Source organism: Telopea speciosissima, chromosome 5 (assembly GCF_018873765.1).
Source record: "Telopea speciosissima isolate NSW1024214 ecotype Mountain lineage chromosome 5, Tspe_v1, whole genome shotgun sequence".
NCBI classification, from domain to species: domain Eukaryota; kingdom Viridiplantae; phylum Streptophyta; class Magnoliopsida; order Proteales; family Proteaceae; genus Telopea; species Telopea speciosissima.
In genome coordinates this window covers 68,202,534-68,229,699 of record NC_057920.1, presented here as the reverse complement: position 1 = coordinate 68,229,699, position 27,166 = coordinate 68,202,534, and the positions used below count along the sequence as shown (strand labels likewise).

The following is a 27,166-nucleotide window of genomic DNA, read 5'->3' as shown; positions in this document are numbered from 1 at the left end:
ATAGATGCGGCGAAGATTCGAAGGCCGGTGCAAGAATCGACAAGGAGAAGTGAAAGGATGAAAGGAGAAAAAGGAATCACGATATCTTGCAAGATTTTGATTTTGTCTCGACATATCGCGAGACAATCGAAATTTCGACTGAGTTTTTGAATTTTTTTTATTCGAGCTGCTGTTTCGTTTCAGTCAGGTCGAGATATTCGAAAAATTTGAGATCTCGGCCGAGATTTTGCGAGATTTAGTATTATGTATAAGAGAACTAACGGTTGGAGCTTGAATAGTGCTAGTAATATATCCCAGTTTTGCCCTACTCTAGAGGGTAAGCTTCACAGAATGAGCCCACTCTAAGTAGTTGGTATTATCCAACTTCGCAATGGAAATTTGGGTGTGGGGATTCTCATATCCCAGAGTGGATTGTGAGGCAACCGAAGCACCACCGGAGGCTTTTGTAGATCTACTAACCCCAGACATAGTGTAGGAAGGTACTCAACAATATGAAAACAATATCCAAATCAAATGGGGAGGTCACACTCAACCCAATTACATAATCCCTATGAAACCCACTATAAATTTGAACTTTGAAACTTGTGTGATTTCAGGTTCTGGTTCAGTGACCATGCTTGCCTCAATGCTGTGGGCTACATCGGTGGTGGATTTGGACCAACTCCTCAACTCACATATGGAAGATTCCGGGGAGCCAACACAGCTAGCCATTTTGGAATCCGAAGGAGCTGTCGGGTCCCTGCATCTGAGCTACATGTATCAAACGTGCTTAGACGAGCACATGCAGAAGCTCTCAATTTCTTAGGCCAGATTATAGGTAAGAATTTGTTTTTGTATGCATATATGTTATAATTGCTTAAATTATATGGTAGGGGCAGAATAGTAATTTCCCTTATAGGACCCACATCCCCAATGTAGATTCAAGCCTTCCGTGAATCACCTTGACAGGATTCCCGTTTATGTCACATGTCATTATTCCCATAACTTAAAACATAAGTATTTAGGAAGTTAATTCTATTTAATTAGTTTAAAGAATTATATTTTCAAAACTAATTCTACCTAGACCCTAACCAAACAGCCCTTAATATGGCTAAGTATATATACAAAACTTAGTTTTAGGATTCATTCTTACCTAAAGTTGAAACCAAAGAAGAGAAAGAGAAGGAAGGAGAAAGCGGCTAGGGCTTGGGGATCTTAGCATTTTGAGTTGGGTAAAGCTTGGAGAAGACTATCTTGGTTGTGTACTATCATCTCATCCACTCTACAACCAGGTAGGTCACACAATTCCATTCTGATTTCCCAAATTCATTCCCCTTCTTCTCTGTTCTTGCTGAATTCTTGACCCATCTCAGCTCAAACCTTAGGATTTAGGCAATTGGTTGTGTAATCCCCAAATTCAACATACATTTGGGTTACAATGACCCAAATTGCTATGTCTTTATTCCCTTGACCCAATTTTCATGTTTTTAGCCTATGCATGGTAAGATATAAGCAATTTCAGCCTAACCCCCTTTTCTGTTTTGCCAACCGGATGGAGTTGCAGGCAACCCTACGGTCGACCGGTTGGTCCCTACTATGAATCCAGTTCACCTTGTTGTGATGGTTTTGGACTTAATTGTTAGGGGTTTGACCTAGGCCTACTTTAAGGTCTGATTCATGGTATTTATTGCTTGTTTAGAGTTGTAATTCTACTGTTGGTGAGGTTATTGTGTAAATTGGGTTCTTCTTTTGGATTAGCTGTTCTTCAAATTAAGGTAAGGGGATTTTGACTTAATTTCTGTGAAATCCGCAATAAATTTAAACTTTTTGGAACTTGTGTGATTTCAGGTTCCAGCTCTGATTCTATGGTGGGGTCGATGCTATGCGCTGCATCGGTCGAGGATACAGACGAATCTCTCGACACTCCTATGGAGGATTCCAGGGATTCTTTCCAACTTGCCCTTCTGGAGTCTGAGGACCCCTGTGGAACCCCTCACCGAAGTTACCTATGTCACATCTGCTGCCTGGAGGCTATGCAGAACCTCTCCCTTAATTAAACTCCATGTAAGTACAATTTAAATGAATTTTATATTGTTATGTACAACCAATTAGAGTTATAGGGATATTTTGATCAAATTGCCTCTGTGGGACCCACGTCCCCAGTGGGGAATCCTATTACTAACATTTACCCGTATTCGGATTACCCCTGATGTCGTATGACATCATTCTATGGTTAGAATAGAATAATAAGTACAAAATTCTGGTTAAAATCAATTTTAGGAATTAGTTTTAAAAACTGATTTTTACTTTAATAAACCAAACAACCCTTAATAATTAAACCACTATATATACAATTCCCATTTCACTATTCCCATATCTAACCAAAGAGGGAATCGATCCAGCCTTAGGAAATAGAGAAAAGAAAGGAGATACAGAAGAAAAGAAGGGAGAAGGAGAACTTACCTTGGGAAATTCGATCCTGGCTTTGATTTGGAAGCTTGGAAACCTCCATTAGAGATCTTGGAGCAGAAATTCAAGGCTGCATCTTCTATCTCTGCTGCTGCACATATAGGTAGGCCTCAATCCTTGCTGCTCCCATCTACTTCTTCTCTAAATTCTCTCTAATTGCAGCCTAAGCTACTGGCTGCCATTAATGCTTGCAAACCAAGCTTGGCTGATCAAATTGGACCTAATTAATTACTGTTTGGAGCCAAACTATGGTTCATCCATGGCTGCAACCCATAGAGACCCCCAATTCCTAGCTGAATTAGTTAATTTAGAACCCTAATTTGATTAATTTGGGGTTAATTGTTCAAATCCCTAATTTAAATTAGACTTTGAAATTAAACCTTGGAATTAACAATAAATAAGTTGACCCACCTTAAAATTAGGTCAAATTATGAAATTCAGCTCATGCATGTGAAGATCCATGCAAGGAGAACAAAACCCCCAATTTTGGAGTTTGAATCGGATGCAAAACCAGGCCCTGAACCAGTCGACCGGTTCAGCCTGGGCCTGAATCCGATTCACCTATTTGATGCCCAATTTACCCTCCAATAGTTGGGTACTGTCCTAGACCTATTCCAAACCCTAATGCTTGCTATTTTTCTACTGTTCTAGGGTTGTCTCTGCTGTTTTTCTTCTGTTGTTGTCTGGTCTGCTGGGAATATTATTGCCTAGGCTAGCCTAACACTATAGGTAAGGGAATTTGACTTTAATTTCGGTGTGTTTATGACCTTAATTTGCTGTTGTTCTGAATGTCATGTCATGCATCATCAAAACTACTCAGATGCATATAGTTTCTTAACTCGTATTTATTGTACTAGAATCTGCATGTGAACTAGGCTGCATTGGCATCTCGCACTGCATTGATATTTATTGTTATTGTGAATTTATTGATGGTGAAGTACTGTACTTGTATAATTCAGCTATCCATACATGTGCCATCATGAATAGATTGCACTGGGCTAGGTTGTATATCATCACCCAGTACTACGTCCCTTACCAACAGGGGAAGAGGTGTTGGACAACCCATGGTACAGCCGAAGGGTATGCTGGGGTACCATTCACTGTTCCATGTTAGCGTGTGTACTCCGCTGTGGGAATAAACAGTAGGGTTAGTCTTTGGGGGTCTGCTAGGGGCTGCCTGGTGTCATGCCTGAACTGGCGGGTCCTCACCGTAGTAGAATGGTTTCGCTCGGGTGACCGACATCTGGTTATGTGTTTCCGGGACCGAAGTTAGCATCTACTACAGTAGTACTTATACCTCATTTGACTTAGATTCCATGTTAGGGGCATGCTAGATTAGGACATTCATCATGAATTATTGTGTTGTGTTTTGCATGCATTTCCTTATTGGGCTCAGTTGAGAGCTCACCCCTGTGGTATACCTTATTTTTCATATGAGACTACTCTCGGTGTTTCTGGTACTTCTGTGGGGAGTCCTTCTGCTCAGGATCCTCCTACTGCTCATGGAGTTAATACTCCTCTACTGGTGGAGCACGAAGCTTCGTGCTCATGTGACGACTGCGCCTTCTCCTGATCTTCCTGATTAAGCAGGCTATCTCTACCCTTTTTGTTATAACACTTTTGTAGTAAATACTGTATATAGTCTTTTGGTGGTTGAGTTACTTCTTTTGTAGTCTATCGATGTAACTCAAATGTACTTAAATGTTCACAGATATATATATTAAAGTTATCACTAGTTCTTCCTTTATTACTGTCTTATTGCTTTATTTAATTGCTTCCGCTGCATTTAAATTCTGATTATTATGAATGAAATTGCGAATAGAGTACTGCACTTGCGATCCTGGTGGGTTGATTGGATGTGAGACACATCCAGTCACACTTGACCCTTATAAACCGGGCGGGGTGTGACAATTTCAGTGTATTTATTGTTTTAATTTCTGTTTATTATTGGTTGCCATGTCATACATCATAATAGCATGATATTACATATAGTTTTATAGCTTTTCCTTCTTATGCATTAGATGTTGCATGATATTAGGGTGCATTCCATCTTGCATATGCATAGATTATCTTGATACTTGTTGGAAATTATTGGAATGTGTTGTTGCAAATTTTCTCTCTTATTATATATTACTGGAACATGTGCCATCATGATAGTATGCATTGGGTTAGGGATATCATGAACCCAATGCTACGGCCCTTACCAACAGGGGAGAGGTGTTGGATAACCCGTGGTAGGTTCGAAGGGATGATTCCGGGATGCCATTCACTGTCCCATATCCGAAGAGTACTACAGGAATTGGAACAAATAGTAGGGTTAACATTTGGGGGTTCGTTGGCGTCAGATGTGTAATACCTGAGCTGGCGGGTCCCCACCGTGGTAGAGTGGTATCGCTCAGGTGACCTACGTCTGGTTTGTGTTTCCGGGACCGAGGATATCATACCTACTACAGTAGCATTTATACCCCATGAGACTTAGTACTGATGTTAGGAGCATACTTAGTTTTAGGTCATTCATCATGGACTATTTGCATTTGCTTGTGTGTTTCCCTTGCCAGGCTCAGTGGAGCTCATCCCTGTGGATATCCTTATTTTTCAGATAACTTGGCTACTACTGTTGGTGTTTCTCTTGGAGCTACCTCTGGATTCTCCTTCTGGTGTTGCAGTTGAGGCTCTGATGTATGAGGTGCACGATGCTTCGTGCACATGTGATGATTGTGCCTTCTCTTGATCCTGGCCTGACAGTCTAGGCTATTTCTACCCTCCTCTTTTGTGTTTATACCCACTTTTGTATAGAGATGATATTATAGTTTGTAAACGTGTCTTGGGTTACTTTTGGAATTGTACAGTTGTAACTCAAGCTTCAGATAAATATATATATGAATGAATTATCACTTAGTTCTCTCTATTATTGATCTTATTCTTACTATTTAAACTCTTCCGCTGCATTTAATTACTGTACTTGTGATAATTGTTGTGAATGGAGTACTGCACTTGCGATCCTTGGGATTGGTTGGATGTTGGATGACATCCAGTCACACAAGGCCCTTATTAACCAGGCCGGAGTGTGACAGTCCCACTTCTAAAAAAATTCCAGCAAGGAAAAAAAGGCTCCAATATGAAGAAACTTCACTCAAACAAACCCTTCGAAGGGAAACAACATCTCATAACAACTCAAGAATCCATATAAGGCATTCCACAACCATTTCATAACTGGAAATCATCATACATTACATTCCAAATGCAAAAAGGAGGAAAAAATCGAAACAGGCTATATCTGGCAGTCCACACGATAATGAATTGTGTTCACACAGCTCTTGTCTTCAACAAGGGAGACCACATAGCCCACTTAGAGGACTCTTGGGTGATTCCTAGGGGCCATACCCTAGATCCAATAGCTTCCAAGAGAGAGATAAGGAGGAATAACTCCAAGAGGCTGGTGGTAACTTCAAGTTGCTGTTGGTGATGATTTGAGCTTCAAGGGAGCTCAAACTACTTCATGAGGTCTTCTTGTAGGCTTCAATCAAGTCCTACCTCATGCCTTTTCAATCGATTCACATAGTCAGCACTTCTTTGGAATCCTTTATGCCCTAGGATTCCAAAGAGAGGAAGAAGAGAACAAAAAAGTGGAATACGACTCTTAAACCATAAAGCTCTGATACCAAGTTGGAATTTAGGAGATGAAGATGAGAAGGAAGGAAGGAAGAAGATGAGAGAAGAAGAAGACAAAGAAACAGAGGATAGTGAGTTCGGTGGAATATGTTGGGAAAGTACTCTCGACTCTCCCATATATTCATTCACTTAACTTAGGAAATAGAAATTACATCCTTGCCCCCCCCCCCCCATGCTAATGTAAGATAGGTAAGGGAGGTAAAACGTAAAAAAGATAAAAGACACATTACATCAAATTACATCATAATGGGCATATGCCTAAAATACCCTTATTAATTCTAGCACAATCAGCCTATACTGCTGCTTTTGACAATAATTCTGAGAAGATGTCTTCTAAAGACACTCATAGTGCATCCTCATCTGACGCTCCATCATCTAGTATAGGACCTTGTGATGATCCTAGTCAAATTCTTAAGTTCCTTCAGAATCTTCAGCCCTCCACTAGTGTTTCCTCTTCCACAGCCACTCTGGCTCATACAGTCACAACTTCCTTGCTTGCTACTACTTATCCATTCCCTGGATAATTGATTTAGGGGCCTCCACCCATATGACTAGTAAGTCTCACATTCTTCCTTAACCTCAAAAGATTGCTCATCCTCCTAAGGTAATTCTCGCCGATGGCTCCTCTACTAATGTGGTTGCTTATGGGTGTGTCTCTTTGCCCTTGTTAACTATTGTTCTTCGTGTACTTGATTTACCTTCAAATCTTATGTCCGTTGGTCAATTAACCAAAGCTTTAAATTTCTCAATCACCTTTTTTCCCTACCTATTGTGTTTTCCAGGATCTCCAAACAAAGAAGACGATTGGTGGAGGGCATGAGAAGGATGGACTCTACTACTGTGACGACTCCACTACTACGGCTGCTTCTGCTACCTCTCTTGCAACTTCTCCACTTCATTGGCATTACCAGTTGAGACATCTTTCCCTTTTCAAGCTTCAATAGATGGTTCCCAGTTGCAAAAAATATCTCGTATCGAGTGTGAAGCATGTGAGCTTAAAAAACATCACCATACTTCATTTCTTCTTGTGATGCCCCTCGTAGTCCTTTGTTTTCCTTGGTTCACTCTGATATCTGGGATCCTTGTCGTGTCAAGAGTCAATTAGGTTTTGTTTATTTTGTGACATTTGTTGCCAAGTCATATGACTCGGCTATATATGCTGAAGGATCGTACTGAATTTTTATCCATCTTTAAGCAGTTTCACTCTGAAATTAAGACTCAGTTTGGTTTATTTATTAAAAAAAAGAATTCGTTCCAATAATGCTTTAGAATATACTCAATGTGAAATATCTGAATTTTGCTCTGCACATGACATGATACATCAAACTAGTTGTTCTTATCTAGGAACTATCCAGGGTTTAAAGTCTGCAAGCTCCAGTCATTTGACTCTAGATTTTTACTGTGAGAAGCACTCCTCTTGTTCTATCAAAAAAAAAAAAAAAAAGAGAAGCTCTCCTCTTGGGAGATTAAGGAATCGAGGTCCTTTGCAACAGATCTCTCTTCCTCCACCATGGGAGCATTATAAACATGAATTGAAGCCTCAGCTGGATGTCAGATAACTTTGCCCTTCAGTCAGAAGCCAAGGAGGAAAGGTTCCCAAGACTTGAGGAGTTCCAAATTCCAATTAAGGGCAATTTTCATGTTCCGGAGCTTTCTGGCAAAGGAAATGAGGGAGGTAGAGTGAGCGTGAACTGGCTGCATGTCAGATCTCTCTTCCTCCACCATGGGAGCATTATAAACATAAATTCAAGCTTCAGCTGGATGTCAGATAACTTTGCCCTTCAGTCAGAGACCGAGGAGGAAAGGTTCCCAAAACTTGAGGAGTTCCAAGCTACAAGGGCAATTTTCACGTTCCGGAGCTTTCTGGCAAAGGAAACGAGGGGGGTAGAGTGAGCGTGAACTGGCTTGGCCCAGGCCTCTCTGAAAATACTGAGGAAGTCATCATCAGAGGACCACATGTCCAAGAATTTAAATGACTTCAGACCAAATGAGATGTAGGAATTGATATGAGCAATGATGGGGTTGAGATCAGAGATGCCAAGAGCATCAAAGATAGCATGCGAAGAGGGGAAGGAGGAGAGCCAAGCTTCATTAACCAATGCCCTGTCAGGCTTGTAAGCATATCTGGAAACACCACTTCTTCTGTTATGCAAGGTGAATTTCAATGAAGTCCAACTCAAGTCATCCATGCCTATGTCATCCAGACACTCATTGAAGGCATCCACATATGTATCAAGGTGATCACCTCCCTGTTTTTCATGGCCAAAGCAGACAACATTAAAGTCACCCGCTAGAGCCCAAGGAGGAGATCCCACCTGCAAGGCAATGAAATGCAACTCTGCCCAAAGAGAGGCTCTCTCGGAAGGAGAATTAGAAGCATAAATAACTGTGAACATGAAGCTAAGAGCTCCCATTGGTGTGTAAGCACTTCACATGGAGGAGCTGGAGGAAGAAGACAGCACCGAAATATGAATTTTGGAGCGATCCCATAGGCACCACATGCGACTGTTGGAGTGTTGCAGATAATTGGAGGTGAAGGACCAGACAGAGTATCATGGAAGCAATTCAAAAAGCATTTGCCTCTTTAACTCTGGTTTCAATGAGGAAACAGAAGACACATCATATTGGTCTTTCATGCGGGAGCGAACTTTTGCTTCCTTGGACGAGTTAAGCCCTCAAGTATTCCAGATGACTACTTGGTTCATGTGGAAGAGTAAGAAGTGTGCATCAAGAGCCCCTCAATGGTGAGGCTAGAAGGGGCCTCATGGGATGCTGCATGATCGGAGCAACTCCGGCGGTATTCTCTGATTGGGGAAGAATGGTTGGAACAAGGGGAAATTGAGAGAAAAGGGCTACACTAGATGGGGGTTTGGAGAGGGAACCTGGGGAGGCGGAGGAAGCTGGAGTGGGAGAAGGGGAGAGGCCGGAGGATGCTAATGGGGGAGAAGGGGAGGAGAGGGAGCCCAAGAAGGGAGAGCAATCATCGTATAGGACAAAATGGGAAAGATAGCGGGTGAGGAAGACGGGTTAGGAGGGTTGAGGGTAGTAGTATCCAGTCGATATGGTGTAGCAAACCAGCCCTTTTGAGCTTGGGCTTGGTAGCTGATCGAATGAGGCATGGGGACGGCTCATGGTGCCAGCCAACACCACGTCGGCGGCTTCCCCTCCTACCCCTATTGGAGAGCGCATGGCATTCGAGTAACTGACAGAAGGCATTATAGGAGGAGGGGTAAATGGAGGTGATGGAGCTTCTTGGAGCTGGAGCAGAGGCGTCGCAAGGTGGGAGGGTCTCGACAGTGGCAGCAGTGCAAGAAGCATTAGGAAGGTGTTCAAAGACCTTGCAAGTCTGACAATGTAGAGGTATCTACTCATAGCACACATCTTGCTTAAAGAAGTGAGCCTCATCATCAACCACAGTGATGGAGGCTGGCAGAGCAATCATCGACAGAGACTTCCATGCTTATACGAGCAAAGGCAAGTCTATCCATGATCTTGGTTCTCTGGTCTGAGAATAGAGGCTTCCTAAGGAATGAACCTAATATTCTCAACTCATCCTCACACCAATGTGTAGTGGAAGGCCAAGAAAGGTAATCTATAGAGGAATGGAGTTGAGGTCTACTCGGTTAAGTTGCAAAAATCTGTCCCATTGCCGGAGAACAATGGGTTTTCGGCTTTTGTGCCAGGGCCTTCACTCAAGAGTGCAAACCTTGTCTTCTTCCTCGAAGATCTTGAATACGAAGAAGCCATTGTCCAAAAGGTATGTCATCCAAAATCCCACGAACCTTCTATTATTTTTTGAAAATTAGAGTTTGACAATATTGAAAGGGGGTCAGTTGCCAATGAAGTGACCGACCAAAGAGTTCTGCTATTTTCTTGCTTCAATGTCCAGTAGACTTGATGGACAAGCACCACTTCAGAGTCCCCAACTATGGAGGGGGAAACAAAGCACAGGGGGAGACCCTCTCCCAAAGGCAAGTTCGCCTAGCCAAAGAGGGAGATCCATGGCACACCTCCCCTATGGAGAAGAGGGGACGGTTGGACAAGGGAGAGAGGTTGGGAAAGAAGAGGAGAGGATTGGGCAAGGGTGAGAGGCTGGGGGAGAAGAGATTGGGAGACCCTAGTAGTAGCGTCGCCACCCTATAGCGACTAGCCATGGTGGCAAGCAAGACACTCAAGGCGGGGGAACCAGGGATTTTTCATCTGACTAAACACATGAAAAGTGCGAACCCTATATGTAACTTTTCATCTGACTAAACACATGAAGTAATTGTGTATATCATGATGAACAGTGTTTTGACCAATAATAATGGCCTCTTGATTATCATTGCGCATTACCCTCCAAAAATCATAAATCTTTCTTTCTGGGGTCTCTGAGCATGACAAAGCCACCCTTCTCCATTTGACTGGTTTTGCCTCAGGCCTCTTCCCGTGAAATACCTTGGCCTCCCCCTTATTCTTGCCGGGCTGATTGGTCATTTCTGCACCCCTATGTTAGATCTTATCCATACGAGGTTCCAACTTTGGAAGGGCAAATTTCTTTCCTATGCGGGTAGGATTGTTCTAATCAAATCCGTCCTCCAATCCTCTTACATCTATTGGTGCAGTATCTATGGGCTTAAAAAATCCACAATCAAAGGTATGGAATCTCTCTTCTGTGTTTTCCTTTGGAAAGGCCAAGAGTCCTCCAAATTCCTCTACCCGATTAGCTAGGTAGCAATCTGCCGCCCCAAATCTGAAGGAGGCCTTGGCATCCGTCGAATCCACGATTAAAATCTTGTAGGCCTTCTCAAGCTAATCTGGAAAATATCCTCTAAGCAGGACTCAATTTAAGTTAATTGGACATACTCGTATCTCCTCAAAAATGATTCTATTTGGACTGTTCCCCAGCCTATGGACCCCTCCTGAATCTGGCACAAAATCCTTCTCCTCCGTCCCTTAGCCCTTAGTGTCACTTCCTCTGTGATCGTAACTGGTACCTCCACCTCCCTCTGGCTTGATCTTTGGCACCCCACTAGAATCCTTTACCACATCTTAGGTGCCCGAGGGCTCTACTCTACTGGCATCACCAAATCTCCCCTCTCATCTATACTCTCCCAGGGCTCCTGGTCCCCCCTTTTCCCTTTCCCCCCGGTCTCACTCAGGTCTGGGCCTCTCTCCCCCCCGCCCCATCCCTCTGATTCGGACAAAGTAACCTAGCTCCCCTCCCACAATGGTATTTTTAGCTCCCGCTCTGCTTGGGATTTTGTTAGACCTCATGGCTTATCTGTCCCCTGGTACAATCTTGTTTGGTTCAAAGGCCACATTCCTAGATACTCATTCAATGTCTAGAGAACTCTTAACCTTTGCCTCCCCACCCAATCTTTCCTCATTCTTCGCCACATCTCTGTCTCCCCCTCCTGTATCCTTTGCTGGAACGGTATTGAGGACGTCGATCACCTTGTGTATTCTTGCCCCCTAGCCTCCTTTATCTGGAAAAAAGCTTTGCAGTCCATTTGGCCCCGGAATAGACGCCTCCTACCCTTCGCTCGAGAGTGACTTTGGCTTGATAGGTCCTTTTCTGGTAGCTCTATTAATGATACTATTGGCAAGCTTGTTTTCGGGGCTGTTATCTCTCATATCTGGATGGAGCAGAATCTTCGTAGATGGAGTTCTAACTCCAAGTCCATTGACCTGATTTGGAAAGCCATCTTCTTCGATGTCAGCTCTACAACAAGAATTGGTCGCTCACGCTTCCATGGTGGTTTTAGGAAAGCTAGGCATGTGCAACATATATAATCCAGCTAGGAGGGAAGTAGTGAAAATATACTTTGTACCTAATATTGTTCATGTAGTATACGATTGTGTTGTAATATGGGATATAAGGGTAGAATTATCCTAAGTGTTTTATGTTATGTTGCCTTAGGGGCATTTCTGTCCTTGTACTCTTAAAGCTTTTATTATAAATAGACATGTGATTGTGTCTCATTGATACAAGTCACAATTCCCAAAGTTATCATGGTATCAGAGCGGGAATCGACCTAGGGTTTCCCACCGCCGCCGCCATCTCTCTTTCTCTCCTCCTTTCTCCTTTCTTTTTTCCCTAACACCACCGCCACCTACCGCCGTCGCAACCACCTACCGCCATCGTCACCTCTCTCTTGCGACCCTCTCTCTCTCTCAGTTTCTCTTCTAGCACCACCGAGAGGCAAGGAGTCGCGTCTCCTTTGTTCCGCCACCCCTTGGTGGTGTTGTTTTCATCACCGAGGGCCTTTTTTTCCCAGTTTGTTTGATTCCAGCCTCTATTCATGATCTAAACAGGCTCCGATCTGTTTTTTGCAAACCCTTTTTTCTCAGATCTATTTATGATCTGATTTCTTTCCTATTTTTCTGATCTGTGGTTGAACCTTTTTTTTCCACCCTTTGCTACGATGGGAGACTCTACTTCCTCTGCCACATCTACTTTGGAGATGCCAGTCCGTGGTCCTCACTATGGTTTTCCAACTTTCCCTGATTGTGCCGTTCGACTAGATGGCACCAACTATTTGATGTGGTCCAGATCCTGTTATCTCAACATCGATTCTCATGGCTTTATGGGCTATCTCACTGGTGCAAAAGAGAAGCCTCTCACTGCAGGTCCTGAACAAGACAAATGGAGTTCTTCCAACTCCCTTGTGATGTCTTATTTGCTATCCAGCATGATGCCACAACTTGCTTGAGGTTATTTGTTGCTAGACACTGCTGCAAAAATTTGGAAGGCCGCCCAGGAAACTTACTCTCAGGTTGTGAATGATGCCCAGGTCTATGAATTGAGGAAGAAACTTCATGAGACCAAGCAGAAAGACCTCAGCCTGTCCCATTATTATTCTAAATTGCAAAGCCTGTGGCAAGAGTTAGATTTCTATGACACTTTTCAGGCTTCTACACCCGAAGATGTGATCAAGTTCAAAAAAAGGGAAGATAAATTCAGGGTGTATGATTTTCTTGTTGGGCTGAATGTAGAGTACGAACAAATTTCGTGCCCAGGTTCTTAGTCGGGAGCCCTTTCCCACTTTGGAGCAGGCGTATTCACTAATCCAACTGGAGGATAGTCGACGCAATGCCATGATGCCTCCTTCCCAGGAGAGATCGGCTCTTGTATCTGGTTCCCCTACACCACCTAAAGGTAACTCTTCTCAGCCCCGTGATCGTTCTGAAAAAGAAACTATTAAATGTGATTATTGTGGAAAGGAGAGGCATACCAAGGATTTATTTTTTTTGAAGCTTCATGGGCACCCTACCACTCCTGGTGCTAAGGGTCATGGTCGTGGGAGGCCAGCTGCTCACATTACTGAAACCGTGGTTCCTGAACCACCTACTGTTACTGCTCCTACTCCTATTGGGCCCCTGCCAATGCTCCAGAGGAATTGACTAAGCTGCTGCGCCATTTAGTTACAAAGTTGGATTCCACTGCCAGTTCTGCTTCTGCTTCTACCTCTGCTTTGGCCTCTTTTGACACACCAAGTATTTCTTTTGCTGGTTTATGTCACTCTACCATTTCTGATTGTTGGATCCTTGATTCTAGTGCTTCCGACCATATGATTGGTAAGGCCAATCTTTTTTCTACATATTCTCCATGTTTTGGCAAGTGGTAAGGATAAAGTTTGTATTGCTGATGGTTCTCTTTCTTTCATCTCTGGGAAGGGAACCATCACCTGTTCTCCTGCCCTGTCTTTACATTCTGTTTTACATGTTCCCAATTTTGCTACAAATCTTCTCTCCATCAGTTGCTTAACATCTGATCTTAATTGCAAAGTAACCTTTTTTCCCTCCCATTGTCTGTTTCAGGATCTGGTAACGGGAGAAACGATTGGATCCGGTAAAGCTGATGGAGGAGTTTATACTCTAGATGTTGCTTCCTCTTCACTTTGACATGCTCATCCCACCATTGCTGAGTCATATGATTCTCCCGAGTTATTGCTTTGGCATCGCCGTTTAGGCCACCCACCTATGGGGACTTTAGTTAAAACTTTTCCACATTTATTTTCTGGTTGTAAACTGAAGGATATTTTTTGTGATGCTTGTGTTTTAGCCAAGCAAACTCGTTCTTCCTATTCTCCTTTAAATTCTAGAAGTACTTCACCTTTTATGCTAATTCATTCCGATGTGTGGGGTCCTGCCCGTTGTTCTTCTATTTTTGGGTATAAATGGTTTGTTTCTTTTATTGATTGCTATACCCATTGCACTTGGATTTATTTGATGCATCACAAAAATGAGGTTTTTTCTTGTTTTAAAAACTTCCATTCTTTTGTTCAAACTCAATATGATGCTCACATAAAAACTCTCCGTAGTGATAATGGGAGAGATTATTTGGATGGAGCATTCCAGGCATATCTTGCATCCCATGGTATTTTACATCAAACCAGTTGTGTCGACACACCGGCACAGAATGGAGTGGCTGAATGTAAAAATCGCCACCTCCTGGAAGTTGCCCGTGCCCTTCTCTTTGAAATGAATGTCCCTTCTCATTTTTGGGGTGAAACCGTTATGACTACTACATATTTGATTAACCGCATGCCTGCCTGGGTCCTTGACATTAACTCTCCTATTCAGGTTCTCCAAGGCTCCACCACCTTTATCATTCCACCCAAAGTTTTTGGCTGTGTGTGTTATGTTCGAAACCACCACCATCCCAATAAATTATAACCCCAGGGCTTCAAATGTATTTTTATGGGATATTCTCCTACCCAAAAGGGCTACCGATGCTACCATCCCCCTTCTTGTAAGATGTTTGTGACCATGGATGTTGAAGCTGTCCCTTTTTATGATGTGGCATCTCGTCAAGAGGGTACCATCCCGGTAAGGCAAACGTTGTGGCGGACGCTCTTAGTCGAAAGTCTCAAGCTTTATCCATCGCGTCCTTGACTGTCAGTAAGGAATTTGTTGAGGAGACTAGAAGGATGGATCTAGAGTTACTGGTAGAGAGTGTTACCCTATCTCTAGCAGCCCTATCGGTACAGTCAACCTTGGTGGAAAGGATTCAATCTGCCCAGGCCTCCGATGAACACTTCCAAGAGATCATTGAAGCTATTCAGGGTGATACACAGCGAGATCTGGATGTCACACTGACTGAGGGTGGTGTCCTCATGTTCAGGGATCGGTTATGTGTTCTCAAGGATGATCAGCTGAGGAAGGAAGTATTGTCAGAAGCCCACGATTCTCCTTATTCGATCCACCCCAGTGCCGATATGCATGATATGCCTATACCATCTCTTCCTATTTCTTTGGTTCAGGGGGAGTCTTCCATCCCACAGGAAACTCAACCTACTGTTATTCCACCACCTGTTATTCAAACCTACACCCGCCAACGTTCTTGTTGTGGGTTGCAACCTGACACTACTTCAGCTGCTCCAGATCCAATGGCTACTCCTGCGCCAGATCCATCACCTCCAGGTAATATTTTTTATCCATCTCCGCTTCCATTAATTTCAGATCCTTCTTTGGACTTACCCGCTGCACATCACAAAGGGGTTAGAACTTGTACACAACACCCTATTTCTCAGGTTGTGTCGTATGAGTCTCTTTCCCCTGTTTATCGTGTATTTGTGACTTCCTTGTCCTTTGTTTCTATTCCTAAGAACTGGTAGGAGGCTCATCAAGATCCTAAATGGAAGGCAGCTATGGTAGAGGAAATGCATGCTCTTGCAAAAAATGATACTTGGGATTTAGTACCACTTCCTCCCCAGAAAAAACAGTCAGTTGCAAGTGAGTGTTTACTGTCAAACAGAACTCTGATGGCACAGTAGAGAGATACAAAGCTAGATTGGTTGCTAAGGGGTTTACCCAAACATATGGCCTGGACGATCAAGAAACCTTTGCCCCAGTTGCCAGAATGAACACCATCCGAGTAATTTTATCTTGTGCTGCTAATCTAGGATGGGAACTGCAACAGTTGGACGCGAAGAATTCATTTCTCCACGAGGAATTAGAAGAAGTTTATCTAGATGTTCCTCCTAGATTTGCTACTAGGGAAACTGATGGGAAGGTATGCAAGCTCAAACGTGCTTTATATGGCTTAAAGCAGTCTCCGGGAGCTTGGCCTGGTAGATTTCATAGTGCTATGATGAAGTTTAGATATACCCAGAGCAATGCTAATCATACACTCTTCATCAAGAAGTCAGGAACCTAGATTACCATCCTCATTTGGTATGTGGATGTTATAGTTGTCACAGGCAACGATTTGGAGGAAATTGAGAGCTTGAAACGACTCCTTGGGAAGGAATTCGAGATAAAAGATTTGGGGCCCTTGCGATATTTTTTGGGCATTGAGGTTGCCCGTTCTACCAATGGGATATTTCTCTCTCAACGGAAATACACCCTGGATCTACTATTAGAAACTGGAATGCTAGGGTGTAAGCAAGCCGAAACCCCTCTTGAAGCTAATGTTCGTCTCTCCAGTCAAACAGGTGACCCAGTAGACAAAGGGAGATATCAGAGACTAGTTGGGAAGCTAATCTACCTTTCCCATACTAGGCCAGGATGCTATCCTACATATCCTTATGTATTTGAAGATGTGGCTACAGGGACTCTTGACTGATTTGGCAGTTCCTACTTCACTACCCATGATGTTGTATTGTGACAATAAGTCTGCTATTAGTATTGCCCATAACCCAATCCAACATAACCGCACCAAGCATGTGGAGATAGATTGTCACTTCATCAAAGAGAAGCTCGAGCAAGGACTGATCTGTATTCCCTTTGTCAAGTCTGGCGTACAGTTGGCTGACATATTTACTAAAGGGCTGAGTAGTAAAAATTTTTGTCCTCTTGTATGCAAGTTGGGCATGTGTGATGTCCATGCTCCAACTTGAGGGGGAGTGTTGTAATATGGAATATAAGGGTAGAATTGTCCTAGGTGTTTTATGTTATGTTGCCCTAGGGGCATTTCTGTCCTTGTACTCTTAAAGCTTTTATTATAAATAGACATGTGATTGTGTCTCATTGACAAGTCACAATTCCCAAATTTATCAGATTGTTTTATGTTTTTCATTTTCCTTATGTAATTACATAGTTCAAAGTATAGCAAATGGTAGAAATAATAGACTGGTGAAACACATAGATTGGAGGTTTCATTCGTTCCTTTAGAAACTTGTGCCTTCTTTGTTTCATTTGTTCTCTCTTTTCTTTTCTTTCACCTCTGATCTGACAGTCAGTTATTTCAGCCGGCAACATGGCAATCTGTCAAATGTGCAACTCATTGATCCATACATCATTTTTTGTTGAGCGTGGTAGATGAAAGTGGAAATGAAATGTCCCATTGAAAGAACCAGTGTTTACCATAGAACACAGCAGGAAACAGAGAACAGCACTTACAGGCAAGGCTTTTATGTATTCCAGTATCAATTTGAAGCTTCTCAGGTCCTGCTTCATTTCTGCAGGCCCTTCAACAGGCCTCTGCAGACAGGAAATTAAAAAAAAATAAATGAATCCAAGAAAATGGCCAAAATGCGGAATGGTGGAACAGGATTCATTTCCAGAGGAGATAAGGGTTTGTTAAGTTAAAACTGAGTGGAGTCTAGGAAGAGACAACTGTCCTTAAAAAAAAGTGGTGAATACACATTATTTTCTAATAACTTTCTTAAATTGTCTATGCAATTTCATTCATTTATGGGGATTAATTTTATTCCCTTCAATACAAATTTGCCAATCCAACTCAGTCCTATGCGATGAGTTATTTTCATATCAATCAGATTTGTGACAAACCTGCCTTCTTGGTTCAAAACGCATGGTTAATGTATGTACAAGAAATGGATCCAGAGGCGGGTCATCAGGTTTCACAGGGCGGAAAGACGAGAATGGCACTCTGACCTGCCCAATGCAGACAATAGAGAAACTGGATAGTTAGATCCATGGGCATTCCTTTCTGTGGTGTGATTATGCTCAATCACTGGTATTATTTTGTGAGGAAAGGAGACCCCTTACCCTACAGAAGCCTACTTTTGAGCTCATTCTTGCAAAATACATTTTGCTTTGAGTTGTATCCGCAGATGGACCAGCTTCAAGAATTAAAACAAATGACCTTCCATTTCCCCCAACAGAAAGAAGTAAACCATCATACCTATCACATGAGGTAGACAAATATTAATGATGTAAAACATGAAAAGATTTTCAAGTTGCATCTAAGAATGGAAAAAGCTACCAGCTGCCAGAAACAATGAACAGAGTCAAGAGACCATAGCTCGTGCAAGTTGCTAATACCTATCAAGGGTGCAACCTAAAGGAAGTGAAAGCTTTTTTGACAGTTCCACATATCCTCCTCTGGTGAAGACATACCCTGCAGTACAAGAAAAAATTGCAGATACCCTACACTTTGATACTCAGTATCAATCATTTTGGCATTTCCCCCATTATCACAGGATGTGCGTTTTATTTCTTATCCAATTGAAACAGTCATACATACCACCACCTTACCTGAGAAAACAGCATTCCCTGATTCTGTGAACTCAAATTTAGCATCCATGCCTCCATCATACTTGGTAGCAATGACATCCTCAAAATAAGTTCCCTGGTGAACTTCCCACCCCTCTAGAGACTCAGCGGATTTGAACTTAGCCAGCAAGAGCTTGGTCTTGCTACTTTTCCCGGCTCGTAGCTGTGCTAGTTTATTGTTGTAATCCTGCAATAGAACTTGACGTAATTGACTGAGATCAACCCTAGTAATCACCCCGACAACACACATGGCTCTGTAAAGTTGCCTATTCAATATTATTTATGAAGAATTGTTAATCCTAGACTTTCTAGCTTTGGGAAGGACAAACTTGTGAGTACTCAAGCAAACCTGAAATGCTTTGGTGACGTTGTATACTCCTTGATGATCAACTCTGTTGAGATCGCCGGTGATAGTGGAACGAGCAGTGGCACAATAGATTATCTTGTTGCAGCCTTCCACAGCGGCCTTGAGGGTTGAGCGCACCCCCACATCCCCAATCACAATGTCCACTGACCTTGGAAGCATGTCTATAACTTCCCGTCCGGCTTTCCTTACAAGAGCCTGAATCAATAGCTTGAGTAGTTACGACTAGTACCAGCAGAACCGACTCCACTGAGCTCTCGCTATGTTGGGTATGCTTTTCCAGGGAAAATCCTTTTAATTCCTAAAGTTTCAAATATTTTTATTTTTTCCAAATCCATCATGACGCACCTCGCCCAACATTCTCAGAACAACTACTTGTAAATCCATTTTTAAAAATAAAAAGTGGCTACTCTGTCTTTGTTAAATACTTCGTAAAAGGATTAGTAAACCTCTGAGCATGAGTGGAAAAATAAAAAAGGCGAACAGCAACTACGGAAAAAATTGAAACGATACAGTGAACAAAAAGAGAGAATGAGAAAGGTCATCACTCATCATCACCTTGACATTGTATCCTCTGAGCATGAGTTTTCGGACGACAATCCGACCAATTCTGCTGGTGGCTCCAACCACAAGGACGGTGGTATTCTGAGCACCTGGGATAGTGAACTCGCACATGGGACCCTCGCGGATAAGGACGGTGTCAAGGCTCTCATCAATGCGGGTCCTTGAGATCTGACCCAGCCCGGAAAACTTACGCCACACTTCATCGAAGATCTGACGCGATCGGCGCCCCAGCCCTACCGGATTGACATCATCAAGTGTGATGGAAACGCCTTCCTCCTCCTTCTTCTTTCTCTTCTGCTGCTGCTCCTCCTCCTCCTTGTCCTCTGCCCTAGGTAATAGAACCCAGGGAGTCCGTTTGTCTCTGTGGGCACACCAGCGAGTGTTGCGCTTCCTCTGCCTCACACTCGGAGGATGAGAGTTGGGTTGGTTGGGAAGAGGAAGGCCGAGGAATTCCGAGGACCTGGAAATGGAAATGGAAATGGCAGGCCTACAACTCCACTTCTGGGCCTCGCTGTGGTTGCAGCGTTTACCGAATAAGGCTGAAGGAGAAGATGGAGCGGAAGTTGCAGCAGTCATCTTTCTACCTACCCCAGTTACGCTTATTAATGAGTAGACATCAGATTATCAAAGAGAAAAATGATCATTCGAGTTGGCTGGAACGGAGGAAGAGTCTTGAGAAGAAGAGTGCAGAGCGTAGGTAGACGAGCAATGAGACAACGACGATCAAGAAGAGAGGCAGGGGGACTTACCAAAACAAGCGGAAGAGTTTGTATCGCCAACAGCCCACCACAGAAACGGCATCGGAAATAACCGGTATGAAATGGCGGGTGAAGAAATGTGCCACGGGTCAACCTCAATATCCGCTCTCTTTACCACACGTGGCGCACAATGGAACTCTACTTCATCCTGAGATTGTTATCTTCAGGACTAGGGGGACCCACTCCAAATGAGTCTGCCAAAATGGGGCTTTTGGGCTTTTGAGCTTTTTCAGGGTTTGAGGGAGGGAATTGGATAAGGCGATTGAAGGATTCTTATTTTTTTTTTAGCAAATTACATGCACCCCTGATGTTTGAAATAATAACAAAACACCCTCTCATGTTTAACATTTTATGTATCAATCCCTGATGGCTTACGGTGTTAGTGAACTGTTAGTTTTTAAAATAAAAAGACCATTTTACCCTTTTATATTAGTCACTTATTTTTAAGAGCATTTTACCCTTTAATACCCTTCTTCTCTAAACGTGAAAATTCCCTTCAAGTTAGGGTTTTTTTACACCGAAAAGGTCTCTGAAGGTGTAGAAGCTGCTGCCCATCTCCGACGAACTTCCCCTGGCACCGTCATCCTCTGGTGAACCTCCCCTAGCCCAGGCACCCTCCAACGAAGGTAAGATTTACTATTTTGATCAGTCCCCCATCTCTCTCTCTCTCTCTCTCTCTCTCTCTCTCTGTTCCTGTTGTTGATTCAATTGTAGAATGGCATCGTTGGACTGTAGAATTCACAAATGAACTCATTATTTGGGGATTTTTATGCCATTGTTTGATTGTAAATAGAAATCCCCTCCCCCTTTTCCCCCTTGCATTCAATTGTAGAATGACATTACATATAAGCCATGAGACTAATCCATTCTCTCAAAACACAGATGCCTTATCCCATTCAGGTGACTTTTACCACATCCCAAATACCTTGAGCTCAATAAATTTGATTCATTCTCTCTTACGCTTGGCTATAATTTGCAAGTTTTCTATTTTGGAGCAATTCTAATATATATAGGAGAGTAGCTGAAGAATGTCAAATATTTATACCTATGTTTTAAAACGGGTCCTATGTATCACAATTGCCAAGTACATGGATGGGGACATCCTAAATTCCTGGAATTCCATCTGCATCCCTAAAACCATAGAAGGGTTGTGTCCAATCTAGTGAAAACCAAAACAAGCCACTGCCCTTAAAGTTAGGTTGGAGGATATCAACCCAACTACCCAAATTCAAAACTTTCTTACAGCTACATGCATGTCGAACATCCTCTTGGTTTGGAAAGAGATTCTGTAAAACCAGAATTAATTGAAATCCATGACATGTAGAAGGATTGGCAGTGGTACTAGTCTACTAAATGTATGGAAGGACAGATGGATGGCCAACTGTATGGATTATTTCAAACTCAAACAGCCCTTAAAACCACTGTCATTGCATGGGCTCAAAACTAGTATGGATTATTTCAAACGCAAACACCTATTGGAACTCAACTAATCTTTCATCGTTTGTTTTGCAGAATAAAATGTCAACATCGAATGTGAATGAAAGCAACCAAGGTTCATGTTTGTATTTGAACATACATTGTAGATGTCATGAAAGGGCATTAGTGAGAATATCAGAGTCTACTCAAAATAATAACAAGTTATACAACTGCTGCCCAGATACACCTAATGGATGTGGATTCTTCAAATGATGTGACCCAATATATGCACCAACAGTATTGCCCACAACCGGAGATCGCCCCCATGAGGTTGTAGGTAAAAGACTTCAAGAAGATCGACAGAGTTGGGAAGAGATGCGTGGTGTGAAGGAAAGATTGAAGGAGTGGGAGAATTCTTTTGGAATACTGAAGATTGTAGTAACAGCTTTGGTTGTGTTGGTATGTGTGTTGTTTGTTAATAAATGAGGAAATCAAGGTTGTAATGTTGTTTGTTTAAAAATGACAAGTACAAGTTGTAAGGTTTCTCTTTAGAATTTGAATGGGAACAATGCCTAGTACTATTGACATGGTTGAAATTCCTTTAGCTTTGCGTATATTTACCATCAATGTTCAAACAGACAGCATTTCGGTATGTAGATGATAGTACAAACCTATATGTAAGCCAAAATTACCATCAAGATCTAACGGACAACATTTACTCATATATAGGATAATATTATGGACTTATAGATCCACACTATAAATACCATCATCATAACCAAATCTAAATAAAAGTTAGAGACATCCACACAAATATAACTTGTTCAAATTTAAGACCCACACCAATCACCATCATTAAAACCCATTTAGAAATGGATTTACAAGACTGTTACATGCCAAACCCATCAAATTGTTTTTCAATCCCATCAAATTAAATTCCAAACAAACACTAAACTCCTAATCAACTAAAACCCTTCCCATGTCTGCAACCATCTCTTTCTATGCACCCATTTGCCGAGCTGACGTCCTTTTTGCATTCCTGCATGCTTGTTTGCGAGCCAATTTGAATATGGTCTTATCCTGTATAGTCTCGTGTCATAGCTACAGATGCCTGTGATCTGATAATTCTCTGAGAGTTGTAGGTATCATCTTGGCTCTCATTCCCTTTCTTTCTCTACAATTGAAAAACAAACTCAAATAGATTTATTTATGCAATTCAATAAAAAAATTCAAGAAATTAAATATCTACAAAAGCAAATCATATAGATTATATACCTTCACACCAGCTCCCTTACTAGTAGAAGCTCCAGTGTCCTTCACTGGAGCCAGCTGGCATTTCCTCTTTTGTTGTGGCATGCTTGCTTGCACTTGCTACATCTCACTTGTGTTGATCTCCCCTTGTACACCTCATCACCTTCCTTGTTCCTGCTTTTGTGAGGTCTTCCTGGTCTCTATTTAAGAACTGGAGGTTGTACCAGTCTAGTAGGATCATTTTATTTCAATTCAGACAGGTCAGGAAGTGCATGGATCATCCCCCTATAAGCATACCATTTGATTTCAATTCAGACAGGTCAGGAAGTGCATGGATCATCCCCCCCATAAGCATCCATAAAAGTCTTCACACTATAGAATGAATCACAATATGCTTCAAGTTTTTCACTCATGAATGTGATAGCTACTGCTGCATGTTTACATGGCAGCCCAGTGCAATTCCATACTCTACAGTTACATGTCCGATCTATTAAATTTACCACCACCCGACCTTGAAACATATCAGTTACCTCAAAAACATGTGGACTACATGGAGAAACAATACATTCTCTTGCCTTTTGCTGCACTATGTCTAACTTTCTCTTCATATTTATTGTCACTATACCTTCAGTGTCATAGCCACAGCTGCCCTTCACATACATGTTATACATTGTCTCCATCAGCTTTACTCTTAGCTGGTCAAGTAAGGTAACAATAGGCATATGCCTTAAATCTGCTATCCATTGATTGAAAGATTTTGACATGTTGTTTATGACATGGTCACTCTTTGCCCTCTCATCAAATGCATGCCTTGACCACGTGCATGGGGGATTGTTGCTCAACCACTAGTATGCTTCACTGTTAAGTTGCTTAATCCCATCCATATGACTTTCAAACTGGGTGGCAGTATATGCTCTTGAGGCTGATCAAAAAAGATTTTTAAGAACTAGACCAGGAAACCTTTGCCTGAAATTCTGATATAAATGCCTGTTGCAGCATCTATGATGAGCATTTGGGAAGATCATATTAATTGCATCTGACAGTCCCTGTAAAACATATTCAATTTTGAGCAAATTAGACACAACATTGTTAAAGCACTTGATTGCAAATAAAAAACATAAGTGACTGTTAAAGTATTACCTTCTGTTTGTCTGATATAAAAGTCAGAGACAAATCGAGAGCAGTATCTTCAAGTGCCTCATGCAAACATGCAAAGCAAAACAACCAACTGTCCTTGCATTCTACTTCTACTATGCCAAATGCAATAGAGAACAAGGCATTGTTCCCATCAACAGATATGGCTGACAGTAGAACACCACCATACTTTCCCTTTAGGTGACATCCATCAATACCAATGAAAGGTTTGCATCCCTTCCTAAATCCTTCTTTGGATGCTTGAAATAGAACAAACAATCTCTTAAACACTGGAGGTTGTGACACATCTTGCCTCTGATTATATCAAAGCCTAAACATACTACCAAGCATGGTCTTCAAGATCAAATCAGCATACTCAGGTAACAGTGCATATAACTTTTCAAAGCTTCCTTGGTTAATTTCTACAGCAATATTGTGTGTCCTGTACATCTTCATATAAGAGACTTTAATGTTAGACACACCCAATACTGCCCTCACCCCTTTCACATTCATTTCTGGATCAGTCTTCATCTGATTTGCAATTTTGCCTGCTATCCACTTGGATATTACACTTTTATGTTTTATCTGCCTAATGCAAGTATGCTGAGGATTGTGAGACTTTATCATAAAAGTCAGGTTAGCAACCCAATCTTTGATAATTTTGTCATCATCCAATTGTTCTCAAATGGGTCCCTTCAATGGTTTGAAATATCACAATGTGACAAAAGAATCAATTAAAAGGGATCCCTTAATTTCAATTAGAAATTCTTAGTAAATGAAACACGGGATGCATGGACCCTCCAAGTACATCCACTAGCTCTACATACAGTAGTTACTCTTTCTTTATCATTTTTCACGAACAACCTCTCAAAACCCTCCTGAATCACAAAGTTCTGGAGGACATCCCTGAAGTGATGCACATCATTATAAATGCTTCCTTTTTTCAAAGTTATTCTTCTAGAGTCAACAGAAACAACATCTTCAAATTCATCCTCAAATATATTATCATTGCTTTTCTCACTTTTTCCATCACCCTTTCTTTCCAACTCATCTACATCACATTCAGTGCTATCCTTTTCACTTTCATCATCATCACTTTGCTGTCTCCATTCATCATTATTACTGGATGGATGAGAACTATGCAAAGAGTCCTCTGATTGTGCCACACTATTCCTAAATGCTCTGAAATCATGACACTTCCTTGGTATACTAATAGTTGGTAATAATTCATCACCAGTCTTCTTCAACCCACTACTAGTAGCCCTAGCTGTACTTGCAGATCTTCCACTCATAACAACAGCAACAGAATTAGCAGTAGCTTTACCTTTACTATTAGCATTTGCATTAGCAGTAGCAGTCCCAGTAGAACCACTACCACTGCTAGTAGCACTAGTTGATACCCGACACACACCACGTCCTCTTATTGCATTCTGCTTTACCCTTCTGTTCCCATCTCTAGTCTGACTTCTCCCAAGTTGTGTACCATCAATTGTTTCTCCAAATTCAACCGGCTGCTCAACCATTTCTTCTCTATAAATAATACCATTAGGATAATTGTTGACTGTATAGTTGTCAATTTTACGAGGATTATCTTCAAGATCATAAACTTCCAAATTGATGAATGACATCCCAGACAACCCAAACAACTGATACATAGTATAGTCATCTGTCACTTCTATATCCACTCCATCAGGCATTTTACATCTGACCTTGAAGCTTTCATTGTGGCCTACTAGTACATGCTTAATGACTATATTGTAGATATCAAAAACCAAATCCAAGTACCCATACTTGTCTGGGTCAACATATTTTCTGAACACATTCCCATTCCATTTATATTGAATAGGACACCTTACATTCATTGCTGGACAATTACACAAAAGTCATAATGATTAGACAAGAAATGATATAAGAGCATTAAAATATATACATGTAAGTAAAATTCAATGAAAACTGGGCCACAATGTGAGTTGCTTAGAACAGTAAAAATCAGAGTTATAATAAGATTGTCACAGACCTGAATGATCTCATAAAGTTTACCTTTTGTTAAAAATTGAAAGTAATAGAAGAATTCATCACTTGAATTTGAACAGGAACTGAATCATCTCATAATTGTATAAATATCTTTGGAATATTAATTACCACAACTCAGCTAGTGCATGTATCTAATCCTATTTCCTTTTGGACATTACAACAAATTGGAAAACCAAAAACCTGGATTTGATTACACGTAGCACAATGAAAGATTGACCAGGCTAAAGTTGTGGAATAAAGATTATGAAACACCCATATATCTAATACTCTATACATATATATAGATATGCCTTTGTGGAAGGAAAGGGTCATTGAAATCCCTGCTCCATCGAGTAGTCTTAAATTCCTAATTAAGCAACCTCAGCTCGAGTAGTCTCCAAAAGAGCAACAGTGCTTCGGCCTAATTCAAAAGCAGCTGTGGTGCTCTGGTCAGTCTTTGCTATTGAATTTTGAGGTTGAAAAAGTTTACATATTCACAACTGAAAAAAAAGTTGGGGCCCGCAACTCGTAAGATTTTGGATTTTTCAATCACTCTCAGCAACACCATGGAAAGTTTAACTAAAACAGGGAGCCTTCGATTGGATCTCAGATGTGAAAAAAATCCAGAACAGCAAATAGAAAATGATGTTATTGTACAAGCTATTAGAGCTTCTGCATTTGATGTTCAAAAAAAACCAAATAAAGTTTACAAGAAAATGGAGAGGATTCATGACAAATTAGTAATAGATTGAAGAGGGAAAAGTTACCTTCAAGTGCCAAATGTACTTGAATAGCACGGGAGAGAAGATGGATCGATCTGCCGGAGAGATCAGTGACGAAGGCAAGGTTTGGGCGGTTATGGCAGCAGCTTCATCTTCAATTTCCTCTCTTCAATATCAGCAACAGTAGCACCTGCGACCACTGTCGATGATCTCTAGCAGCAGCAACAACACCGGCGATAATATCTCGTAGGAGCAGCAGCGTCGGCGTTGGATGATTCTTCTCTTTGCAGTTTGGCGGAGAAGAAAGGGTTAGGGCTTACCCTTATTTTGGGGAAGATGGGTTAGTGCTTACCCTTTTGTCTCAAAAGGGTAAAACGGTC

The 27,166-nt window shown here is 41.7% G+C and overlaps 1 protein-coding gene across 5 annotated transcripts in view; it reads right to left on the bottom strand.

Annotated features, from left to right (window-relative positions):
• LOC122661083 (protein HIGH CHLOROPHYLL FLUORESCENCE PHENOTYPE 173, chloroplastic) overlaps positions 1 to 20,172 on the bottom strand; it is a 72,305-nt gene extending 52,133 nt beyond the window's left edge. For all 5 annotated transcript variants that reach the window (XM_043856398.1, XM_043856401.1, XM_043856397.1 and 2 more), the window contains exons 1-7: positions 19,487 to 20,172; positions 18,914 to 19,126; positions 18,547 to 18,751; positions 18,334 to 18,409; positions 18,058 to 18,193; positions 17,839 to 17,943; positions 17,449 to 17,529 (exon numbers count right to left, since the gene is read on the bottom strand). In XM_043856398.1, the coding sequence (XP_043712333.1) occupies positions 17,449 to 17,529; positions 17,839 to 17,943; positions 18,058 to 18,193; positions 18,334 to 18,409; positions 18,547 to 18,751; positions 18,914 to 19,126; positions 19,487 to 20,068 (1,398 nt within the window). In that variant the 5' untranslated portion in view covers positions 20,069 to 20,172. The remainder of the gene's footprint in view (positions 1 to 17,448; positions 17,530 to 17,838; positions 17,944 to 18,057; positions 18,194 to 18,333; positions 18,410 to 18,546; positions 18,752 to 18,913; positions 19,127 to 19,486) is intronic.
• Between the last annotated feature and the right edge of the window lie 6,994 nt (positions 20,173 to 27,166).